Consider the following 18,318-nt stretch of genomic DNA (forward strand, 5'->3'; position numbering starts at 1 on the left):
GGGGGCTCCTTAGGGGAGCAGGCTGTGGCTGGAGCACTGGGGAGGCCCTGGCTTCTCCCCTACTCCAGAGCAGAACCCTATTTTGTCCCACCCGCTTCCAGCAGGAGTTGCCCCTCATCCAGCCAGCTCCCAGGAGCCACAAAGGTGGAGACTTAGGTGCCCCAGACCAAGGATTGTCAAGAACAGGTGTGAAGGCACCGCCTTCTGGGCTCCCACCAGACCCGAGAAAAATCTGGTTAGGCTGGACGGCGCAGAACCTGCAGAGCCAGCCACCTCGGCCTCAGATTGGGGTCCACCTAGGTTCTTGTTCTCAAAAGGGTGGCCCCAAAACCACCTGCATCACAAACACCTGGTGCTTGCTGAAAGTTCAAATTCATGGGCCCTACCCCTCACCAAATCTGAGTCTCTGGGCATGGAGCCCAGGAATCTGCATTCTAAGCTAGCCGACTATAAACAACTGACGAGCCTGGGGGCTGGTGATCCTGCGTGGGGGCTCTTGGGCACAGGTGGGGACCTCAGAACAATCTTCTTGCCAAGACAAGGGCTACCAGCTCCCTGGATCCTGTTGCTGGGGTGGCAGCGGGGTGGGGAGGAATGTTGAGAATGGTGATGGAAAAAACCTTGAACTGAGTAACAACAGCTACCACCACTTTGGGCTTGCTTGCACCCAGCCCCATGTAAGCCCCTCTAATCCTAACAGCCCTGGGAGGTCGAGTCTATTCCTTTTCCTGTTTTACAGATATAGAAACCAGGAACCAGAGACCAGTTTGCCCAGGTTAGGAACTGGAAGAGACAACCCTGAGACCTGCAGCCAGATCTATTGCTAGGGACAGTGCTCTGATCCCTGCGTCAGTGGGCCGGGCAAGTTTAGTGGAGGCTTCGTACATGTAGAAGTACTTTGTAGAACCACCCTAGGAAGCAGGTGTCATTATTGTCCACCTTTTACAGACTAAGGCCTATTAGCTCAGTTATTAACATGCAAGATTTATCCAGAACCACCCCATCTCTTATGTAATTATGAGTATGTGTGTGTGGTGGGGAGTGGGGTCAGAGATAGAGTCCCAGTTTCAGCTACATGTCTATTTTTTATTCAATATATTAAATATATTAATCAGAAAAGTCACATACTATAAATCCAGGAAAATACACAAATATAAATGTCAGAATCTGTCATTTGTCTTCTTCCTAGAGAGACAGTTATGTACATGTGGAAGAAGGGTGGGAAGAGAGCGCAAGTAAAGGAGGCTGGAAAAGCTTGCCCTGGCCCGTGGGGGCCCCATCCCTCCCTCCCAACCCCCACTCCCACATCAACCTCTTCCTTCCTGTATTTACAGTGGCATTCGGCTTATTTACAGCACGGCAGTGTGTGTTAAAAATGGTTTATCTTACAAAAAACATGAAGGCTAGGGCTGGGCTGGGGGGGAAGGTAGGACAAATAGTGGGGTCACCCCCATGAATGCACCCCCTCCCCCAGGGCTTCAGCCCCCTGCCAGCCTCCTAGAGCAGGTGAGCAGGTAGGTCAGACCTGCAGCTCAAGTCCAGGCTGGGAGGTGCTCCTGGGGTCCATGGGCTAAAGGCACGTGGGGTGGCATAAGAGAGTGCATACACATGTGTATACATGTGTGCACATGTGTTCCCAGGCTGGGGTCAGAAGGGCAGCGTGTCCATAAAGATCTTGTCGATGATGGGTGGAGGGGGCACCAAGTCCTCCAGCTTGAGGTAGAAGATGCGCTGCAGGCCCTGCGTGCACAGGGTCCGCAGCTCAGGCAGTTTGCCCAGCAGACGTGACAGGCAGCTGGCTGGCTGGGGCTCACCCGCCACAGCCGACATGTGCTCCTTCAGGCAACTGGCAATGCGGTTCTGGAGCTCCTCCACCCGCCGGGGCTCCTGTAGCCCATGCCGGTCTGCAAGGAGGGTGCAGGATTAGCCACACATCTGAGGACCAGACCTCCCCAAGACCTGGCCTCCCCCAGGCCTCTCAAACTGCTGCCACACTCGTCTGGCACTTCCCGAAAGCATGTTCCCATAAGAGCCCAGCCATGTCCCAGCCTCATGGCAAGTCTAAGGAGGCAGTACCACTCCCTGTCCTCATATTCCAGAGAGGCTAAATGACTTTCCCAAGGTCATAAAAAAGAAAAGAAACCCTAACCCAGGTTTTCTGGACAGGCCAGTTGTTTTTTCCAGACTGTTCTGAGCAGCGCTGGAGTTAAGCAGCAATGTTTTAGGGGCTGCCTCCAGGAGAGCTGGCCTCAGAACCCACCACTCCCTCTTCAGCCTGCGTACCTCTGATTTTGTTCTACACAGTTGGATCCTCTGTGAAATTTAAGTGGAAAAAGGGGTGGGGATGGATTCTGGGGCTTTAAAAAATAAAAAAAGAGACCTGAAAACCTCAACATTTAACACACTGCATAACTACATTTACATAAAGTCCAAAACAGGCATAGCTAATCTTCACTACTAAAAGGCAGAGTAGGGGCTGGCCGGGTAGCTCAGCTGGTTAGGGCATGGTGTTATAACACCAAGGTCATGGGTTTGGATCCCCGTACTGGCCAGCCACCAAAAAAAAACGTCAGAATAGTGGTTACCTTTGGGGTAGGCAGTGACAGGAAGGGGGCACAAGGAGGGGTTTTGGGGTGCTGGTGTTCTGTTTCTTGACCAAGGTGGTGGTTATACAAGTACAGTTTATAAAAATTAATCATTTGTGTACTTTTCTGTATGCAGCATAATTGGCAAGAATATTTTATTTTATTATTTTTTGGCAGCTGACCAGTACAGGGATCCGAACCTTTGACCTTGGTGTTATCAACACCATGCTGTAACCAACTGAGCTAACCGGCCAACCCCCTGCAGGAAGATTTTAAAAACAAACCAAAATTCCAGGCTGCGTGCATGACTCCTGCAGTCTGTACCTTGGGCAGTCTGGGAGCATTCAAAGGCTGGTTTGGGCTTTGGAGTCAGATGCAGCAGAGCCCCTCTCCAACTCCCATTGTCCCTATTTTTAAGGCAGGTAGAAGCATGGGGCAGTGTAGGGGTCCAGGAAGTGCTAGATGCCAATCCACCCAACTCCCTGAGACAGCGCCCTACTGAGGGCCAATCAGCTCCCTGACATCCACCCCCTTGGGCCCAGCTCGGTGCTGGCCCCTTACCGGTGATAAGGACGAGAGCAGAGAGGCAGGCGAAGGCAGGGATGTCAACAACCAAGCTGTGCAGGGACCTGGAGAAGGCCAGGATGCTGTCAATCCAGTCGCCGAAGCCACGGGCACACTGTAGCCGGTGCAGCACCAGGCCTGAGCAGAAGATGAGCTTTCCCTCGCCCGGCTTAGACCTAGCAGGTGGGGGGCATGGACAGCGGTCAGGATGGCCAAGGACAGGGGCAGCAGGAAAAAGGCTGGGCAGACAACAAGCAACTCACCGATAGGCCAGGCGGAGGATGAAGAGCTCCAGGAAGGCAGACTCCAGCAGCAGGTCCTGGTCACCTGGTGACAGCTCAGCAAAGCCAGGGATCTTCTCGGCCCACTTGCGGATAACCTCCAGGGAACCCGACAGCAGGTCGTAGAACTGCTGCACATCCCCAGCATCTTCCTTCCCGAAGCAGGGCAGTACCAGCTCCTGGAACTGGAGGGCAGTCCGGTGGGGTCAGCGCCCCAGGCAGGGCCCCACACAAGCAACCATGTAGGGTGTCAGACACTTGGACACCAGATCCAGGAATGAGAGTGGACCTGAGATTCAGCCCACGCTCTTGCTTGCCAAGTCTCGCATATTAACCCAGGGCTGCAGCTGCTGGAAGGAACACATTTTTTTAACTGGCCACCTGCCCAAGGGGGTGCATTTTCCCATCTGGTCAGCCCAGAGGAGGCTCCTCTTTTTTCCATTTGTCAAACTGGAGGAGGTGCTCTTTCTAAAGTGAACAAAGGCGTTGCATGTACCCACAGTGGTCTTCCCTGGAGCAGGAGCAGGGGGCGGAGGGGAGGGCCCTCACCTTGGAGTAGTCCAATTTGGCAGTGCTGGGCCCTGAGTCCAGGTGTGCCCGTACGAGGGAGGTGAGGAGATTGGCAGGGGAGGTATCTGGGGGTTGCTTCGGTTTTGAAGGTAGCCGGCCCCGCCGCCCCTTCAGGCTGTCTGTCCGGACAACTGCAAAGAAATGGGCAAGGTGAGGAAGGAAGGGACTCTCAGCCCAAGCTGTGCACACCACTGCTGAGAAGCACCCCCCACAAGTCCCAAAAACCCAGAGCCCCAGAAACCCAAGGTACCCTATAGGGACCTCCCCATACCACCACGCTCACAGTGCAGGAAGGTGAAAGCCGCCTCCTACTGTCAGGCCCAGGGGTCCAGAGGTGGGGGTGGAAATGAGGTCCAGACATGTCCTCCCCTGTGGCCCTTCAGGGAAGATGCCCGGGGGGCTCTGTCCTGCCACACCCCGCTCAGGCCCACTTGGCTCCACTGGGCTCATCCCAGCCACCCACCTTCCTTCACCATGCCCACAGCCAGGCACTTCTGGAAACGGCAGAACTGGCAGCGGTTTCGACGCCTCTTGTCCACAGGGCAGTCCTTGTTAGCCAGGCAGATGTACTTGGCATTTTTCTGCACTGTGCGCTGGTGGGGGGGCAACACGGAACAGGCTGTCAGAGTGTGGGGTGGGGAGGGGGGAAGCCCAGGGGAGGGGACCGTCCAGATCCTGCTGCCATCACAGACAAAAGCACTCTCTGTTCACAGCTATTTTTCTAACATTTGGGTGGCGGGGAGGGAGAGATGGAGGGGTGGGGAAAAGAGAAAAGTCTTGGAGACACTGGGGGAGTTTTCTCCCTCAGGAAGAAGACCCCAGGACACAAGATTACGGGCTCAGGGCTCCTAGCAGTCCAGACACCTTTACTTTTTAATGTGCCTGTGCCCACCTGCCCCTTCCCTAGGGCAGTCAGGAGAGGGCAAGGGGTTGGGGGTGGGGACAGGAAGCTGAGCAGGCACCCAGTGCTGGGACAAACACACAGCCTGTTCCCAAGTCCACCCCCAGCCCTCAAGAACCAAACCCTCTGCCCAGAACCTTTCATCTCATGCCAGGAACATGAGTGCCTGGGCACCCCTTCCCACCAGGACCTTGAGCCCAGGCAGAGGCGAACCAGAAGCTGGCCATCAGAACTTCCCCTCCTGGGCACCCCTGCAGCCCACAGCCTCTGCCCATATCTCACCCCTGCCACCAACTCTCTGCAGTCCCATAGGTCTCTGTGTACCCCAGCAAATGAAAGTTTCCTGCCCCTGCATCTATGGGTTCCTAGGAAGGTGGCCCACCTGGCAAGCCTGCCCCTTTCCTGCAGGACAGAACTAGCTGGGAAGAGAACCCAAGAGAGGCTACTACAGACCCCAATGGGATTAGAGACCATCCTCTCCCCACTTCCATCAAAAGCCCCACCCAGTGTGGCATAGTACCTTGAAGAAGCCCTTGCAGCCTTCACAGGTGCGAACACCATAATGCTGGCATGAAGCATTGTCCCCACACACAGCACAGCGGCCCTCACTTCCACTGGGAGCCCCGCTCCGGGCCTTGGTTGAGGTCATGGGTGCATCCAGCATCCCTGAGCTGTCAAGGTGTGGGGAAGTGGGTGCCAAGCCTGGGAAAGCTGCTGGTATGGAATAGGTTTCCCCTTCTCCCAGCTGGTGGGTGGTCGGCGAAGGGAACAGCTTCAGGGAGCTCTGGGCCAGGCTGGGGCTGGGCCCAGAGGGGGGACTGAAGGAAAAGAAGGCTGGTGGCTGTGGGGGCCCAGAAGCCTTGGGCAACTGCTCTGTCCATGCCCGCAGGCCTTCGTAAGTCTGGCCAGGTGAGAAGTGGCCAAAGGAGCCATCCCAGGGGGAAAGCTGGGATGGCTGGAAGCTGGGGGTGGATGGCGACGGGACTGAGCAAGGGCTGCCATAGTAGTCAGAGCCGCTGGAGGATAGGGTCTCATCCAGTGGGCCGCTCAGGGGGCCGGGGTAGCAGCCATACACCTGGAAGTCTTCGAACTTGAAGGAAGCAGATGCAGGGGAGGTGGCGGAGGACGAGGATGTGGAGGAGGCTGAGGAGGAAGCCGAGGAGCACGGCTGAGCTGTTACTGGCAGCTGGTAGAGGAAGGTGTCAAACTCTCCTGTGTAGCCATCCATAAAAGTGCTGAAGCTGGGCAGGGCAGTGGAGGCAGCAGGGGCCACCTCGGGGCTGGCCAGGTCCATGGTGGGCTTACTGAGCTCAGGAGTCAGGGGGTCACTTGCCAGGTGGTCACGGGCTCCTGGGCTTGGTGCTGGTGTTCCATACTGGGCTTGGATACAGGGCATCTCTGGAGAGGGAAACGAAGGAGAGGAGCAGTAAATGAAAGAAGTCTGAAGCCTGATCTCAAAGTATAGGCCCCAGAACAGCCAGGTGGCAGGAATCCCAGCCTAGAGACGGGACACTGACACATCAGGGCCAGGGCCCACCACAGAACCCAGGAACCCCTGGCCGGAGCACCATCTCAACCTATGAGCCACAAAGCCCCTGGGCAGTGAGTGGGCTCAGTCAGAAGGCCAGCCACACCCCAGTCAGCCTGGGAACCCTAGGGAAGGCATCCAGCCAGCATTTCTCTGCTGAAACAGGGGGAAGCTGTGTTCCTCCAGCCCCCTGCCCCTCCCCCACCGGGAAAGGCATGGGAGGGGGCTGGGAGAAGGGTGGGTGGGATAGGCAGCCTAGCAGAGCCTCAGCCCAGCTCCCAGGAGTAGATATGTTGTTTCTCCAACCAGGAGCTTCCTGGGAATATTCCCAGGCACACCCCAGCTTCTGCAAAACCCCTTCTTCTCCTCCCCACAGTGTCTGGGAAGAACGACATCCTGGAAATGGAAGAGGAGCTGGGAGTGAGGGCCCAGCTGTCTAAGAGGGCAACCTAAGCAGCAATGCAGCCTCCCCAGCCTGTCCCCCATCCCCGCCCCCACCCTACATACTGAGCAAAGGCAGAAGATCCCACACGCACACCAGTCCTGCTATCTGGGCCCACTCTGCACTGCTTGGGACACTCCCAGAAGCAAAGAGGAAGGGATCACAGGCCTACTTACACTGTCCCCAGGTCCCCAGGGGATCAGGTAACCTGGCTCCAGACCTCTAAAGGCCATATGCTGGAAGGAGGCGGGGGTGCGGGAGGGTGTTGGCAGAGAGGGTGTTGGCAGGAAGGAAGAGAAAACAGCCCCCTGGACTTCCAGGAGAATGGACAGTCCCTAAGAGGAATTTTCTGCTATCCCCAGTTTTTTTCTATGAGAACGAAGTCCTGCAGAGGTCTTAAGGTGGCTATGCAGGAAGGAAGAGTCTGTTGAGGGTGGATGGAAGACGTCCTGCCCCTGCCTGGGTCCTTCTACTAAAGGAGAGTCTGTGCCCTGAAGAATCCAGGGGCTCAGGCAAAGGAGGTTACACACTCCCAATCCTGAGGAGCCTGAAGGAACAGAGATAGCTTCTTTCAGGGGAAATCCTTAAATTCACAGACGGGTCAAAAAATAAAATAATGCAGAGGAGACTCTGGGACACACTCTCTCCCCATCTCCATGCCTGGGGTCTGCATAACTCTGGCCTCACCAGTCAGGGAAAGAAACTGGATAAGAAACCAAGCTGGAACAGAGAGTACCATAATCAAGGGGTACGGCAATGGGGGCAAGGCTGTCACCACCTCCTGGCCAAGAGCCCAGGAAGTTCTCTGGTCCTAGCCCCTTCTCTCACCTCTGTGGACACTGGTCAGGGCAGCTCCACCCCTAGGCTGACAGTCACTCAACCAACCCTGACGACAGAGCCCCTCGAAGCCCAGGCCCCACCCACCCAGTGGCATCCGTCCATGGGCATACAGCACCTGCAAGATAAGGGTGACCACGTCTGCCTGTGCCAGAACAGCCTGGGCAGGGATGGGTTGGGGGTGGAGGAGGAAAGGTGGCAGCCTAGAACTAGGTGTTCGTTCCAGCCTTATTCAAATCCTGTTTCTCCACTTGGACGTCCCACATCCGGATCAACCCCCATGAACCTATCCCCTCCCTGCATGCAGGCACCTAACAACACAAAATGTGGACATACATTTATTTAGTCTCATGGTGGGGGGGAGCAGTCTCACAAGGAGGAGGAAGAGGCGGGGTTGAAAAGGGAGTGGGGAGAATCCGGCTTCAGGCAGGTCCTGGCAACAATGTGGTTTGCACCTGTTCTGCTGAACAAGACTCAGACTGCACCCTACCTGTAAGACCCAACAGGGACTACTGGGGGAGGGGGCACAGAGGTGATCAGCATGTAGAGCTGGAATGGTGGTAAGGAGAAGGGCACTATCCTCCAGGTAGCACCACCGCAAGACTCCAACATGAGCAGCTTCCATCCAGGATCCCCAAGATCGAGGGTTTCCACATCTCTCTTTCTCTCGTGCGCTCTCTCTTACACATACACACTCTCCAAACCACAGCTAAAACAATCCTCCCTGTGCTTCCAGAGACCCTGCCCTTGACCCCAAGAAGTCTCCTTTATTCCAACACACAGCTGACACCTTCCATAATTTAGCCACCAGCCTAGCCATTTCCTTCGGCAATCTAGAGGTTTAATATACTTCAGGCAGAAAGTTCTGGGTGGGAAATCTCTGCAAACTAAGCTACAGCCTCTAAAGTGTGAGGAAAGCAACCGGGGCGAAGGGAAGGGGGGCTAACAGACTGGGAAGAAGGAGACCCTTTTGGAAATCCAATCCTGGTTGGAGTCGGACGGATCCCAGCAGTGCCAAAGCTCTATGTACCTTTTCCTCTACTGTACTGAGACCTCCCTCCCTTATCGGCACCCAGGTCCAGAGCACCGTGTGCCCACTTGGGCACCCTGGAGACAGCTGGACAAGCCCCTACTCCCGGCGCCAACCCCAGCCCCCTGCGGCTTCCACCTTGCAAGACACTCCAGCCCCACTCCACAGATTCCAGTCCGATCTGGGTCCTCATCCCGCTGCAACCGCTACCCCTCAACGAAAGAACTGCACTCTACACGCGCCCTCCTCCTGCATGCCGAGCCTGCAACATCCCTTCTGCCCTCTGTACACCCAACTCCTTCATACACCACCTCTAAAAACAGATGCACGCTCCCCGCGGGGGTACCTACCCGGCCGGCTCCTGCTCCCCCTGCCCGGGACCGACGCCCCGAGTCGCAGCCTGGTCCCGCGTGCGCTCCCGCGGTCCTTCCTCCTCACTTCCCCAAGTTTCGCAGCCTCCGCCAGTGGGGCTCCCCGGGCGAGCCAGACCATCCTCTTAAGCGCTCCGTGACGCACGGGGAGGGGCGGGGGCACTGACGCACGCGGCCCGGCAAGCTTTGGCCATACAAGGGCGCGGGGGGCGGCGCGGTTCCGGCGAGAGCCGGCCAGGGGGAGGCGCGGGGACGGGGAGCCCGAGGGGGCGGGGCGAGGAGGGGGCGGGGCGAGGAGAGGGGGCCTGGAATGTCTGCGCGCGTGACGCACGAGGGGTTCCATTGACGCAGGGAGCGCGGATTGTTTGATCTATAAATAGCCGCCTCACGCCCGCCGCGCCACCTAAAAATAGCAGCTCCTGGACCCACTAGGCTCCCCCTCGCCGGACCCAGGACCCGGCCGGGAGCCCCCAGGTCCGAAATAACCGGCCGGCAGGGCAGAAGCCCGAGAAGAGGGCGCTCCAGAGCCGCTGTCGCGGGGCTTCCCCGGACGAGGATCTCCTCACCCTCCGGCTGCTCCCCGGAGCCAACCGCGCCCGGTCCCTCCCGCTCCCTGCGCACCCGGCCCCTCCTTTGCACCCTTCTGGGAGGCCCGGTGTGTCGCCCTCTGCCGCTGCTGGGAGACCAGGGCAGGCCGAGTGCGGGGCGGCCAATCCAGGGACATAGCCTGGGGACCCTGCGCCCCACCACAGCCCAAGGCGCAGCTTGTGCACTTGACGCGTCTGCCCCAGCCGGGTCTCAGGCTGAGAGGTTACCCCAGAGACATCAGTTAGAGTCCCCGCGTAGTCCCTCCAGGCAATCGTCCCAGCAAAGTACTTTCGAGGGCCGTCCCAGCAAAGTACCTTCGAGGGCAGGGGTTTTCCAGGCCCAAGCTCCACCAGTGAGCTCTGCACCACACGCTGAAGTTGGTTCTTACCAGTACCCTCCCCAGCCCCTTAACAGGGCGAGTGCACCCTGGTTGGGAAATTACCGAATTTCAGAACCGGGTGGAGTCTGAGAAACCTTTTCAAACTTGTGCCAACTCTTCCCCATTTTATAAATAAACAGGCTCAGAAAAATAATGGCACTTGCTCAAATCAAGGTCACACAGTGAGGTGGTGGCACACCGGGGTGGAACCTAGGGCCTCGGACTGCATCTCTAGGGAATCTTTTCACACCCTCCTACTAATACCCCCTCCCCCTGGCCATGACGAAGGAGCACAGCCCTCCCACCCCACCTCCAGCAGCCGTGGGGAGAGCAGCTCTGACCAGTTGTCACCTGCCCCGTGGGGCGGGGAAGGGCCTGCCAGGGCTGTATCAGAGCACAGACCAGGTTGCAACCACCTGCAGCCTTCCCTGGTCTGGCTGTCACCCCTTCACAGCCATCCCGCCCCAACCCTGGGGAGCCCTCACCAGCAAGGAAAGAGGAAGGAAGAAGGGCTAATACGGACAAGGAGAAGAGAGCTCTCCACCCCACGGGGACCCCTACCCATTCCCCTACTTCCCTGTAAGTCAACATCCATAAGTTTCTGCTTCCACTGAGCTTGCACCCACCAAGCCCGCTCCCACCTCATCTGGTCACCCTATGGCACTTCCCTTTGCCCTTGAGGTACTGCCTGCTCCTCACTTCTGCTCACATCTCCCAACACAGCCTCCCACACCTTTTCCCACTTCTGCCCACTCAAAGGCCCCACAAGCACCTCAAAGTTCATCTGTTCCAGACAGAGCTTGACATGTCTGCACTCCTTGCTTGCCACCTCATCTTGCACCTGATGCCCCCTTTGCAACCTGTCATTTTTTCCTGAAATTCTTTTTTGGAACATCTCTTAGATCCCCCTTATTCCTACTGCCAGCCACAGCCCACACCTCACTGGTGTGGCAGACCAATTGGGTACACCCAATGACCTACCCTTCTCCTTGCCCACGCCCATTAAGAAAACCACCCCTTACCAATCTAGCTCCTCTTTCTAAATCCTCATTGTCCACCATGGCTGGAGCAGTCTTCATGTAATACCAATCTCATTCAGTGATCTGGACAGACTCTGCCAGAGCTCCCCCATCCCCAGCACACAATGTCAATATGAATGAGTCTGCAGAGAGCTCTGAGCTTTCCCTAGCTACCTTCCAAAGACCTTCAAGGCCACCTGGGTAAAGGTGAAGCATAGGCAGGATCCTGGTGCCAAGTAGACCCATCCAGAATCCCCACCCCACTTCAGCCAAAGTTTTGTTTTCCTTTCAGGCTTTTGCATAAGATTTAGCTTGGACTTTATGGAATCCTTTTGTGGAAAATGATTCCACAGCTAAAAAAAGGTTTGAAACCACTAAAATAATTCAAAACCTCCCATTTTTCAGATTAGGACCTGAGGGTTCCAAGAGGAGCTACAACTTGCTCAGGAGCACACAGCAAGTCTGTGCTGGGTGAAATTGGCCCCCCATGTGTCACAGGCTGGCTTCCCTACCTAGCCCCCCATCTACCCTGGGATGCCTCCCTCCACCTCAGCAGGGCCTTCCTCAGAAAATAAGACCAATTTTTTTTTTTTTTTTTTTTTTTTTCAAAGATGACCGGTAAGGGGTTCTTAACCCTTGACTTGGTGTTGTCAGCACCACGCTCAGCCAGTGAGCGAACCGGCCATCCCTATGTGGGATCCGAACCCGGGGCCTTGGTGTTATCAGCACCGCACTCTCCCGAGTGAGCCACGGGCCGGCCCAAAATAAGACCAATTTTAATATGTCAGCCAAAGATTATTAGCCAAGTCAATGTTCTTCCCTCCAACCTGCAAAAACAGGAGTACTTGTGGCTGACCAGACTGTGCTCAAGCCCAGCCTTACTTCAACTCAGAGAGTTGAGCCAGCCTTGAGCCCTAGCATTCTCCTCCCCTCCCCACAACTTTGCATTCGTAAAAAGTGGCATAGACCATCCTGTGGGGTAGGTCCACCCATGAGTCCTAGGGAACTCAAATACGGTAGGGAGCTGTCCAGGTCCCTGGTCTGAACCTCAGCATCTCAGCATCTCATCTCTAGATTTGTGCCTGCAGCCCAGGGCCCACCTCGCCAAGCTTCTACAGGTTGTGGAGGCTACAGTCTTGCTTCCCTGAAGCCAGAAAGAAGGTGAGAAACTACAGCTGCCACCTGGCCATGCTTGTGAAGGCAGGGATGCTAGGGGGTTCAAACACACCACACTCTGAAAATAAGTAAATAAGGAGAAAAAGGCAGAATCCCTCTGTGGAAATACAGCCAGGGCCACCCAGGCAGGCACCCATATGGAGCACCTAGCCTAAGACAGAGGAGAGAGAGGCAGAGAGGCTTGGGGATCCCAGGCCTCATGGGCCCTCCAGGGAGGATGGCCTGGGGCTCTGCAGGGGTGGAGTTCAGCTAAGGTAGAACTCTGGGGAAAGGCATAACTGATGCAGAGTTTTGGAGGCCTAGAGCAAAAGCTGGTCCCAGACTGGACACAAACCTCCAATGGACCCCCAAGTCCAGCCTTCAAGAATCAGGTCAGAGTGAATAGCTCATGGGGGTTGTGGGGGTTGACCAGAACAGGCAATGATGGGAGAGATATCCAAAACTAAAGGTCCTTATATGGGGGACCCTTCCCACCACCCACTTTTGCACATACTGTTTCACCCACTGGGCACATCGTTCCTCTTCTTCCCTTCTACTCTAATTCTGCTGATCCTCCAAGACTCCGGCTCATATGCCATCCCCCGGGACCAGTCCAACTCCTAATAATAAGCACCTTCTCGCTGGGGGTGGGGAAGAAGGTGGGGAAGGGAGAGGGAGTACCAATCAAGGGTCAGACCTTGGGCAGGGTACTTCACATGGATTCTTCCATTTAACATTCTCCCCTCCCTTCCAAGTTTGGAATTACAACCTTCATCTTGTAAGTGAGGAAACAGAGGCTCAGGGGCAGGACTCAAATTCAGGTCTCCTAACTCCCCATTTTGTGCTGGGCCCACTGCCCTTGACACTGAACTCCACAGGCTGTGGCTTCTGGCCCCATAGGCCTTGATTCTTATAAGTGCACCACAGAACGAGGTACACACATATGGCCTCTAAATTGAAAATAGAGGTGCCTACCAGGGGGTCTTTGGTGGCACTGGAAGCATTGTAGTTCCCAGTCTGGACAATGGTCACCCAAGTGTGTTCATTCTGGAAAAATCATCAAACTATACTCTTAAGATTGTACCCCTATGTTGTGTGCACTTTTCTGTATGTATGTTATACTTTCCCAAAAAAGTTTATTTAGAAAATAGCCATACCTAAATGGGAGAGACATCTATTCAAATGGATAAAGATGCAACTGAAATTTACTGAGTACAAATTCACTCAAGTGTGCGTTCCTGAAATCACAGTGGCTGTTTCTCATTATGTATTTGTTCTGTCAACAGATAGAGAACAACTACAGTTAGGAGGGGCTGCAACATCTGATATTAGAAAGGGGTCCTCATGCTGACAACACAGGTTTTCTGAACCATTCCCCAAGCCTTACCCTCTCAGTCAAGTCTTACGGGGCCCGGGAACGTATCAGGCACTCAGACCCATCCCTCCCCAGTGTGTAAACATGAGGGCAAGGGCACAGTCTCCCCACCTTGGCAGAAGGACCCTTTGTGCATCCTCAACAGTATGTAGCCCAGGGCAGGCCCCAAATGGGCAGCCAGTGTCCACCATCACTCCCCAGCCAAGAGGATGGGTGTGGAGCTCGTGAATAGGGGATGGAGGAAGTAGAACTGAACAGCCCTTGCCCACACTGTCTCCCCCCACCCCGCACCACCTTGGGCTGGGCCCCGTCCCATCCCAGCTGAGCAGAGCAGGAACTTGCCCTACTTTCACTGAGACCATCCCCACCCAAGGGCCTCCACACCCTTCCCACGGGGTGGGCAGAGGGAGTGAGCTTTGCCTCCTCCCACTAAGAAGTGGCCCCGGGAGCTTCCCCTCCCCAGTCCCATGCCTATCACCAGCCCTGACACGGCCACTTCCTCTTCTTGCCCTGGCAGTGGGCAGGGGGATTTGTGCTGTGGGCAGGGAAGCACTGCCTACTGCCCCAGGGGCTTCCTATGGGCAGCTCTGGGAACTGGGGTGAAGAGTCAGGCCCAGGCCTCTGATCTCATGGCCCTTGCCCAGGCCTTGCCATGATCACGCATATCTTCACCTCCCCAGAAACAGGTTCCCAAGGACACAGGCAGGTCAGCCAGTGTCCTCCACCCCTCCCCCCAACTTTCAGCAGGGCAAAAGATGTAAGAGCTATCAGAGACATCTTTGACCAGCAGCCAGCAAGCCTGGTGTGTGACCTGGGGCCGGTGCCTTGCCCTTTCCAAGACTGTTTCCTCATCTACCCAATGCAGACAACATTACAGTCCCAGTGTTGGGAGAACTGAGTTTGCTAACGGAAGGGAGAGGTTCAGCATCAAAATGGAGCACTGTCTGGGGCCTGGCTCTAGGGACCTGCAGTAGAAGCCTGGGACTGGCGAGCGGCAGGCAGGGATGAGAAACACCAGGGTCCTCAGGTGGACCAGGGAGCCAGCTGTCCTCCTCCAAGAACTAGAGATAAACAGTGACCCCATCCCCACTTCTCCCCCTCCAGGGCTGAGTGAGAGGAAATAAGAGTGCGCCCAGAGATGTGGTTCCACCTAGCACCAGGAAATTTCCAGACTCTGTATGCAGCAAGTGCTCAATCAACACTCTGGTGAAAGCTGTTTAATTAAGGAGTTTAGGCTATGGCCACAGACGCTATCTTCAGTCCAGAGATGTCTCTCCCTCCACCTCCCTCTGAGACCAGAAGAAATGAACATACAGCTAAAGGAATAATATCAGACTTCAGGAAGAACAGCCAACAGAGCTGGAAGACACAGACAAGATCATGGAGTTCCTGTGGGAAAGGTCGGCCTTCGCCTCGTTTGCAACCTCCTCAAATCTCCCTCCATGCTGCTCAGTCTGCTCAGCTCCTGGCCAGCTCCTCTGCTCCTGCCTCGGAGGGTCCCCTACCACCTTGCAGAATGCAGACACCCTCCACATTCCCCTGCCTCTGCCCAAAGTCTCCACCCAAACTTCGCAGGCAAAATTTCAAATTCCAAAATAAAAACCCTCTGATAACAAGCCCCAGCCGGAAAGACTGATGCACTTTCCTATTGTTAAAGTATTTTTAGTTGCAGGCTCTGGATTCATTTAGAGACTCACGTTCAGAAAGGGGAAAAAATTTTTTTGAGAACTGAGAAGGAGAGCACAAGAGTCTCCCACGTCAGGAGCCGCCACTTATTCCATGTCGGGCCAAAGCCCCTGGCCCTGGTCCCAGGAGCGTGTTTGCGGCAAGCCGGCTGGCGGACTTGCCAGACCTCACTCCAGCCCTGCTTCTCAGGCCCCCAAAGCAGCTGGGAGGCCCGGCAAGGAGAGCAGGCAGGGGCTGCAGGCTCAGCAGGAAGCCAAGCCCTTGGCCCCAGCCACCTAGTCCTGACCAGTGGGGGCTCAGGGACTCCTTTCAGAGACCAATCCTGAGGTTCCCTGATGGACACCAACCTCACTCCAGCGTCCCTCCCCTGCTCATGCAGACCTGTGCTTCGTCCAGGCCCTGTGGTTGGGAGAAAGGGATCAAGACTCTGTAGGAGATCTCTGAGGAAAGAGACAGACAGCATCACCTATTTCCACATCCCCATTTCTCAATCACAAAGTGGTCCCAAGTCCAACTTCCAACTCCCAACTGGGGTCACGCTGCACTCATTCGCTGGGACAGTCAGCCACTCTTGCTTCCTACTCTCCCCCTACTCTCCCCCTCCTCTCAGGGCCAAAGGTTTGGCATGATGGTCACAATGGAAAAAATCCAAACAGCCCCGCTCCCATTTCTTAGTGTCCCCATTCCCAAGACTCACCAGCTTCTTCCTCACAATCTGCTTTAACCCTCAGAGATCCCAACAGGAAGGGGGAATCCCAGGGTTGGTTGGGGGCTCTTGCTGGCAGCCTCAGGGAGCTCTGTAGGGAGAGATGTGACTGCTCAGTCCCCCTGTCCTCCCCAGCTGAGGCTGTGCACCAGCCGAGCAGGCTCTGGATGTGGGGCTGTCTCCAAGCCAGCGTGTCCTCCTCGGTTTATATAGCAGAAACCAGAGCTGGCCCTTGGGGCTGGGGGGAGCTGCCTCAGGGCACTCTTGGCTGGTGCCTGACTTTGGCCCAGGTCAGCAAGAGACCAAAATAGTCAGCTGATGGGAGCCCCAGTGTGAGCGTGACCCTGGGCCCATGCCCAGGCCTGGCAGACAGGTGCCCACGTCACAAGACCAGCAGCTCCAACACTCATGGGGCCCCAGTTGGCAGCCCCTCAGGGTGGCCTTGGCAGTGTACCCAGCATGGGAATTCCACCCGATCACCATCATCACCCAGACAACGGGATAAACAAAAGGAATTCTGCCCACCAGAGCTGCTGGGTGCCCAGAGGGAAGGCTGGGTGCTCGGGAAGCCGGGTCTGGGCTGGGCCAGAAGTGGGGGACACGTAGAGGGAAAGACATCTTGCCCCTGCTGTCATCTTCACTCACGTGCTTCCCAAGTCCAGATCTCCAGCTGACCAGAGACACCTGCCTCTCCCACTTACAGTAATCCCTCTCCCTGTCCCCAGTCCGAGGTTGGTGGCACAGAGCCTGCTACCAGCAGGAGGCCAGGTGCACACCCAGCTCAGCCCCTGGAACGGGAGGCCCTGTTTCCCAGGGCTTCCCTCCTTCCATCTAGGCTCAGACTGGACACCCTGTCTTCCCATCTCAGCCATCTCTCTGGGACCCTGCACCCTTAATACCAACTCCACATGAGGCAACAGTGTTTGGGGGACTGGGCGAGATACTGAGCCAGTTCCTGCTTCTTCCCAGATCTCTCAAGGCCTGAGGGGACTGATGCTCAGAGATGGTCCTCCGTCCAGGGAAGGAGGAAGGGAATCACAGGGCCACTGTCCAGGGTGCCAGGTTGAACTCCAGCTCCCTCAAGCACAGTAACCAGGACTATGGTGCCCTTAGCCCCATCCCCCCATCTCAGTATCTCAGGTCCCCAGGGAACAGCCTGGTGGAAATCCCATTCCCACCCCATACCCCTCACCCATGGATCAGCTTGTGCCTTCTCTGGAAGCACCTTCAGACAAGATAGGTTTGTCCTCCACCATCAGTCTACACCTCTGGGCTCACTTGGACGCTAGGCTTGGCTCTATAATTCCTCAATGCAGGGGCTTGAAAAGTCACTTTGCTCCTCTTTAACTCAGTTTCCTCATCTATGAGAAGAGAGGAAGCACTAGATGGCCCAGGATCCCTCTGGCCACAGCCACAAGTTGGAATTTTCCCTCTCAATGATGTTGGCTGACTAGTGGAGGGTCTGTCCCTGCCTCAGCATTCACAAAGGTCACCTCCTCATACCACAGACTCCCCAGGACCTACAGGCCTGCCATGGTGAGGAGGGGGCAGAGGGAGAGGGTAGTCCAGACTTTTTTCTCTTCTTGCACTCCCCTGGTGCGATGTCTACACTCTGGAGTCAGGCCAGCTCCCCCCGCCATGTATGCCCCACTGTACTCCCAGCCCAGCCCAGGGCTACCCAACCTCACCTCATGCACTTCCTGGAACCAGGCACGTGCTGCCTTTGAAACAGCTGTCATCCCCCACCAACCACCCCACCCCACCAGCCCATATCACCCGGTCTTAGAGCCCTCCAGCCTATCCTGTTAAGAAAATGAGGCTTTCCCCATCCCCACCCCATTACCCCCACCTCCATAGAAATCAGATCTCCCCACACTGAGCAGCACCTCGCCTCCGCCTCTGGAGGGCTTCCCTCTCTATCCCCCAAACCACATCCTCTTCGGCAGCTTTATACCCACCTCTGCCCCCCAACCCCACCTGCTTGGGGGCCCCAGGGTGTACAAAGGACAACAGCAGAGCACTTACCACTCTGGATGGACCGACAGGCCTCAGTCAACACTCATACCATCCCCTCGGCCTTCAGGGCCTGGCAAAAGGCACCAGGACACCAGGGAGGGGCAGGAGCTGGCCTCTGCCCATGGTGGAGGCCTATGGAGGGAGAGTCAGTGTGAGTGAAGAGAAACTAGCCAGCAGGGTCATTCCCTGGAGACAGCACAGCCAGGAAACGCAGGAGTGGTAGCAGGGGCAAGACTCGGGGCTCAAGATGGAGACAAGGACCTCCTGGGCTGGGCGGCACAGCAT

At 56.1% G+C, this 18,318-nt stretch overlaps 1 protein-coding gene across 1 annotated transcript; it reads right to left on the reverse strand.

Moving 5' to 3' along the window:
- Positions 1–1,065: 1,065 nt before the first annotated feature.
- On the reverse strand, positions 1,066–18,111 carry NR4A1 (nuclear receptor subfamily 4, group A, member 1). The gene is made up of 8 exons (XM_008566132.1): positions 18,043–18,111; positions 16,009–16,108; positions 5,422–6,299; positions 4,464–4,593; positions 3,980–4,131; positions 3,413–3,615; positions 3,147–3,325; positions 1,066–1,904 (listed from the first exon to the last, which is right to left on the reverse strand). The coding sequence occupies exons 3-8, from the start codon at positions 6,295–6,297 to the stop codon at positions 1,648–1,650; spliced, it is 1,797 nt and encodes a 598-aa protein (XP_008564354.1). The 5' UTR covers positions 6,298–6,299; positions 16,009–16,108; positions 18,043–18,111; the 3' UTR covers positions 1,066–1,647.
- Positions 18,112–18,318: the final 207 nt, after the last annotated feature.

This window comes from Galeopterus variegatus, unplaced genomic scaffold (assembly GCF_000696425.1).
Source record: "Galeopterus variegatus unplaced genomic scaffold, G_variegatus-3.0.2 Scaffold224, whole genome shotgun sequence".
NCBI lineage: Eukaryota > Metazoa > Chordata > Mammalia > Dermoptera > Cynocephalidae > Galeopterus > Galeopterus variegatus.

Excerpts from the sequence above, each read along its gene's own strand:
- NR4A1 (XM_008566132.1), bottom strand. The coding sequence starts at position 6,297 with ATGCCCTGTATCCAAGCCCAGTATGGAACACCAGCACCAAGCCCAGGA. Across the intron at positions 3,326-3,412 it reads ATCCTCCGCCTGGCCTATCG|GTCTAAGCCGGGCGAGGGAA; the intron begins GTGAGTTGCTTG and ends CCCACCTGCTAG. Across the intron at positions 1,905-3,146 it reads TGCTCTCGTCCTTATCACCG|ACCGGCATGGGCTACAGGAG; the intron begins GTAAGGGGCCAG and ends CCCTCCTTGCAG.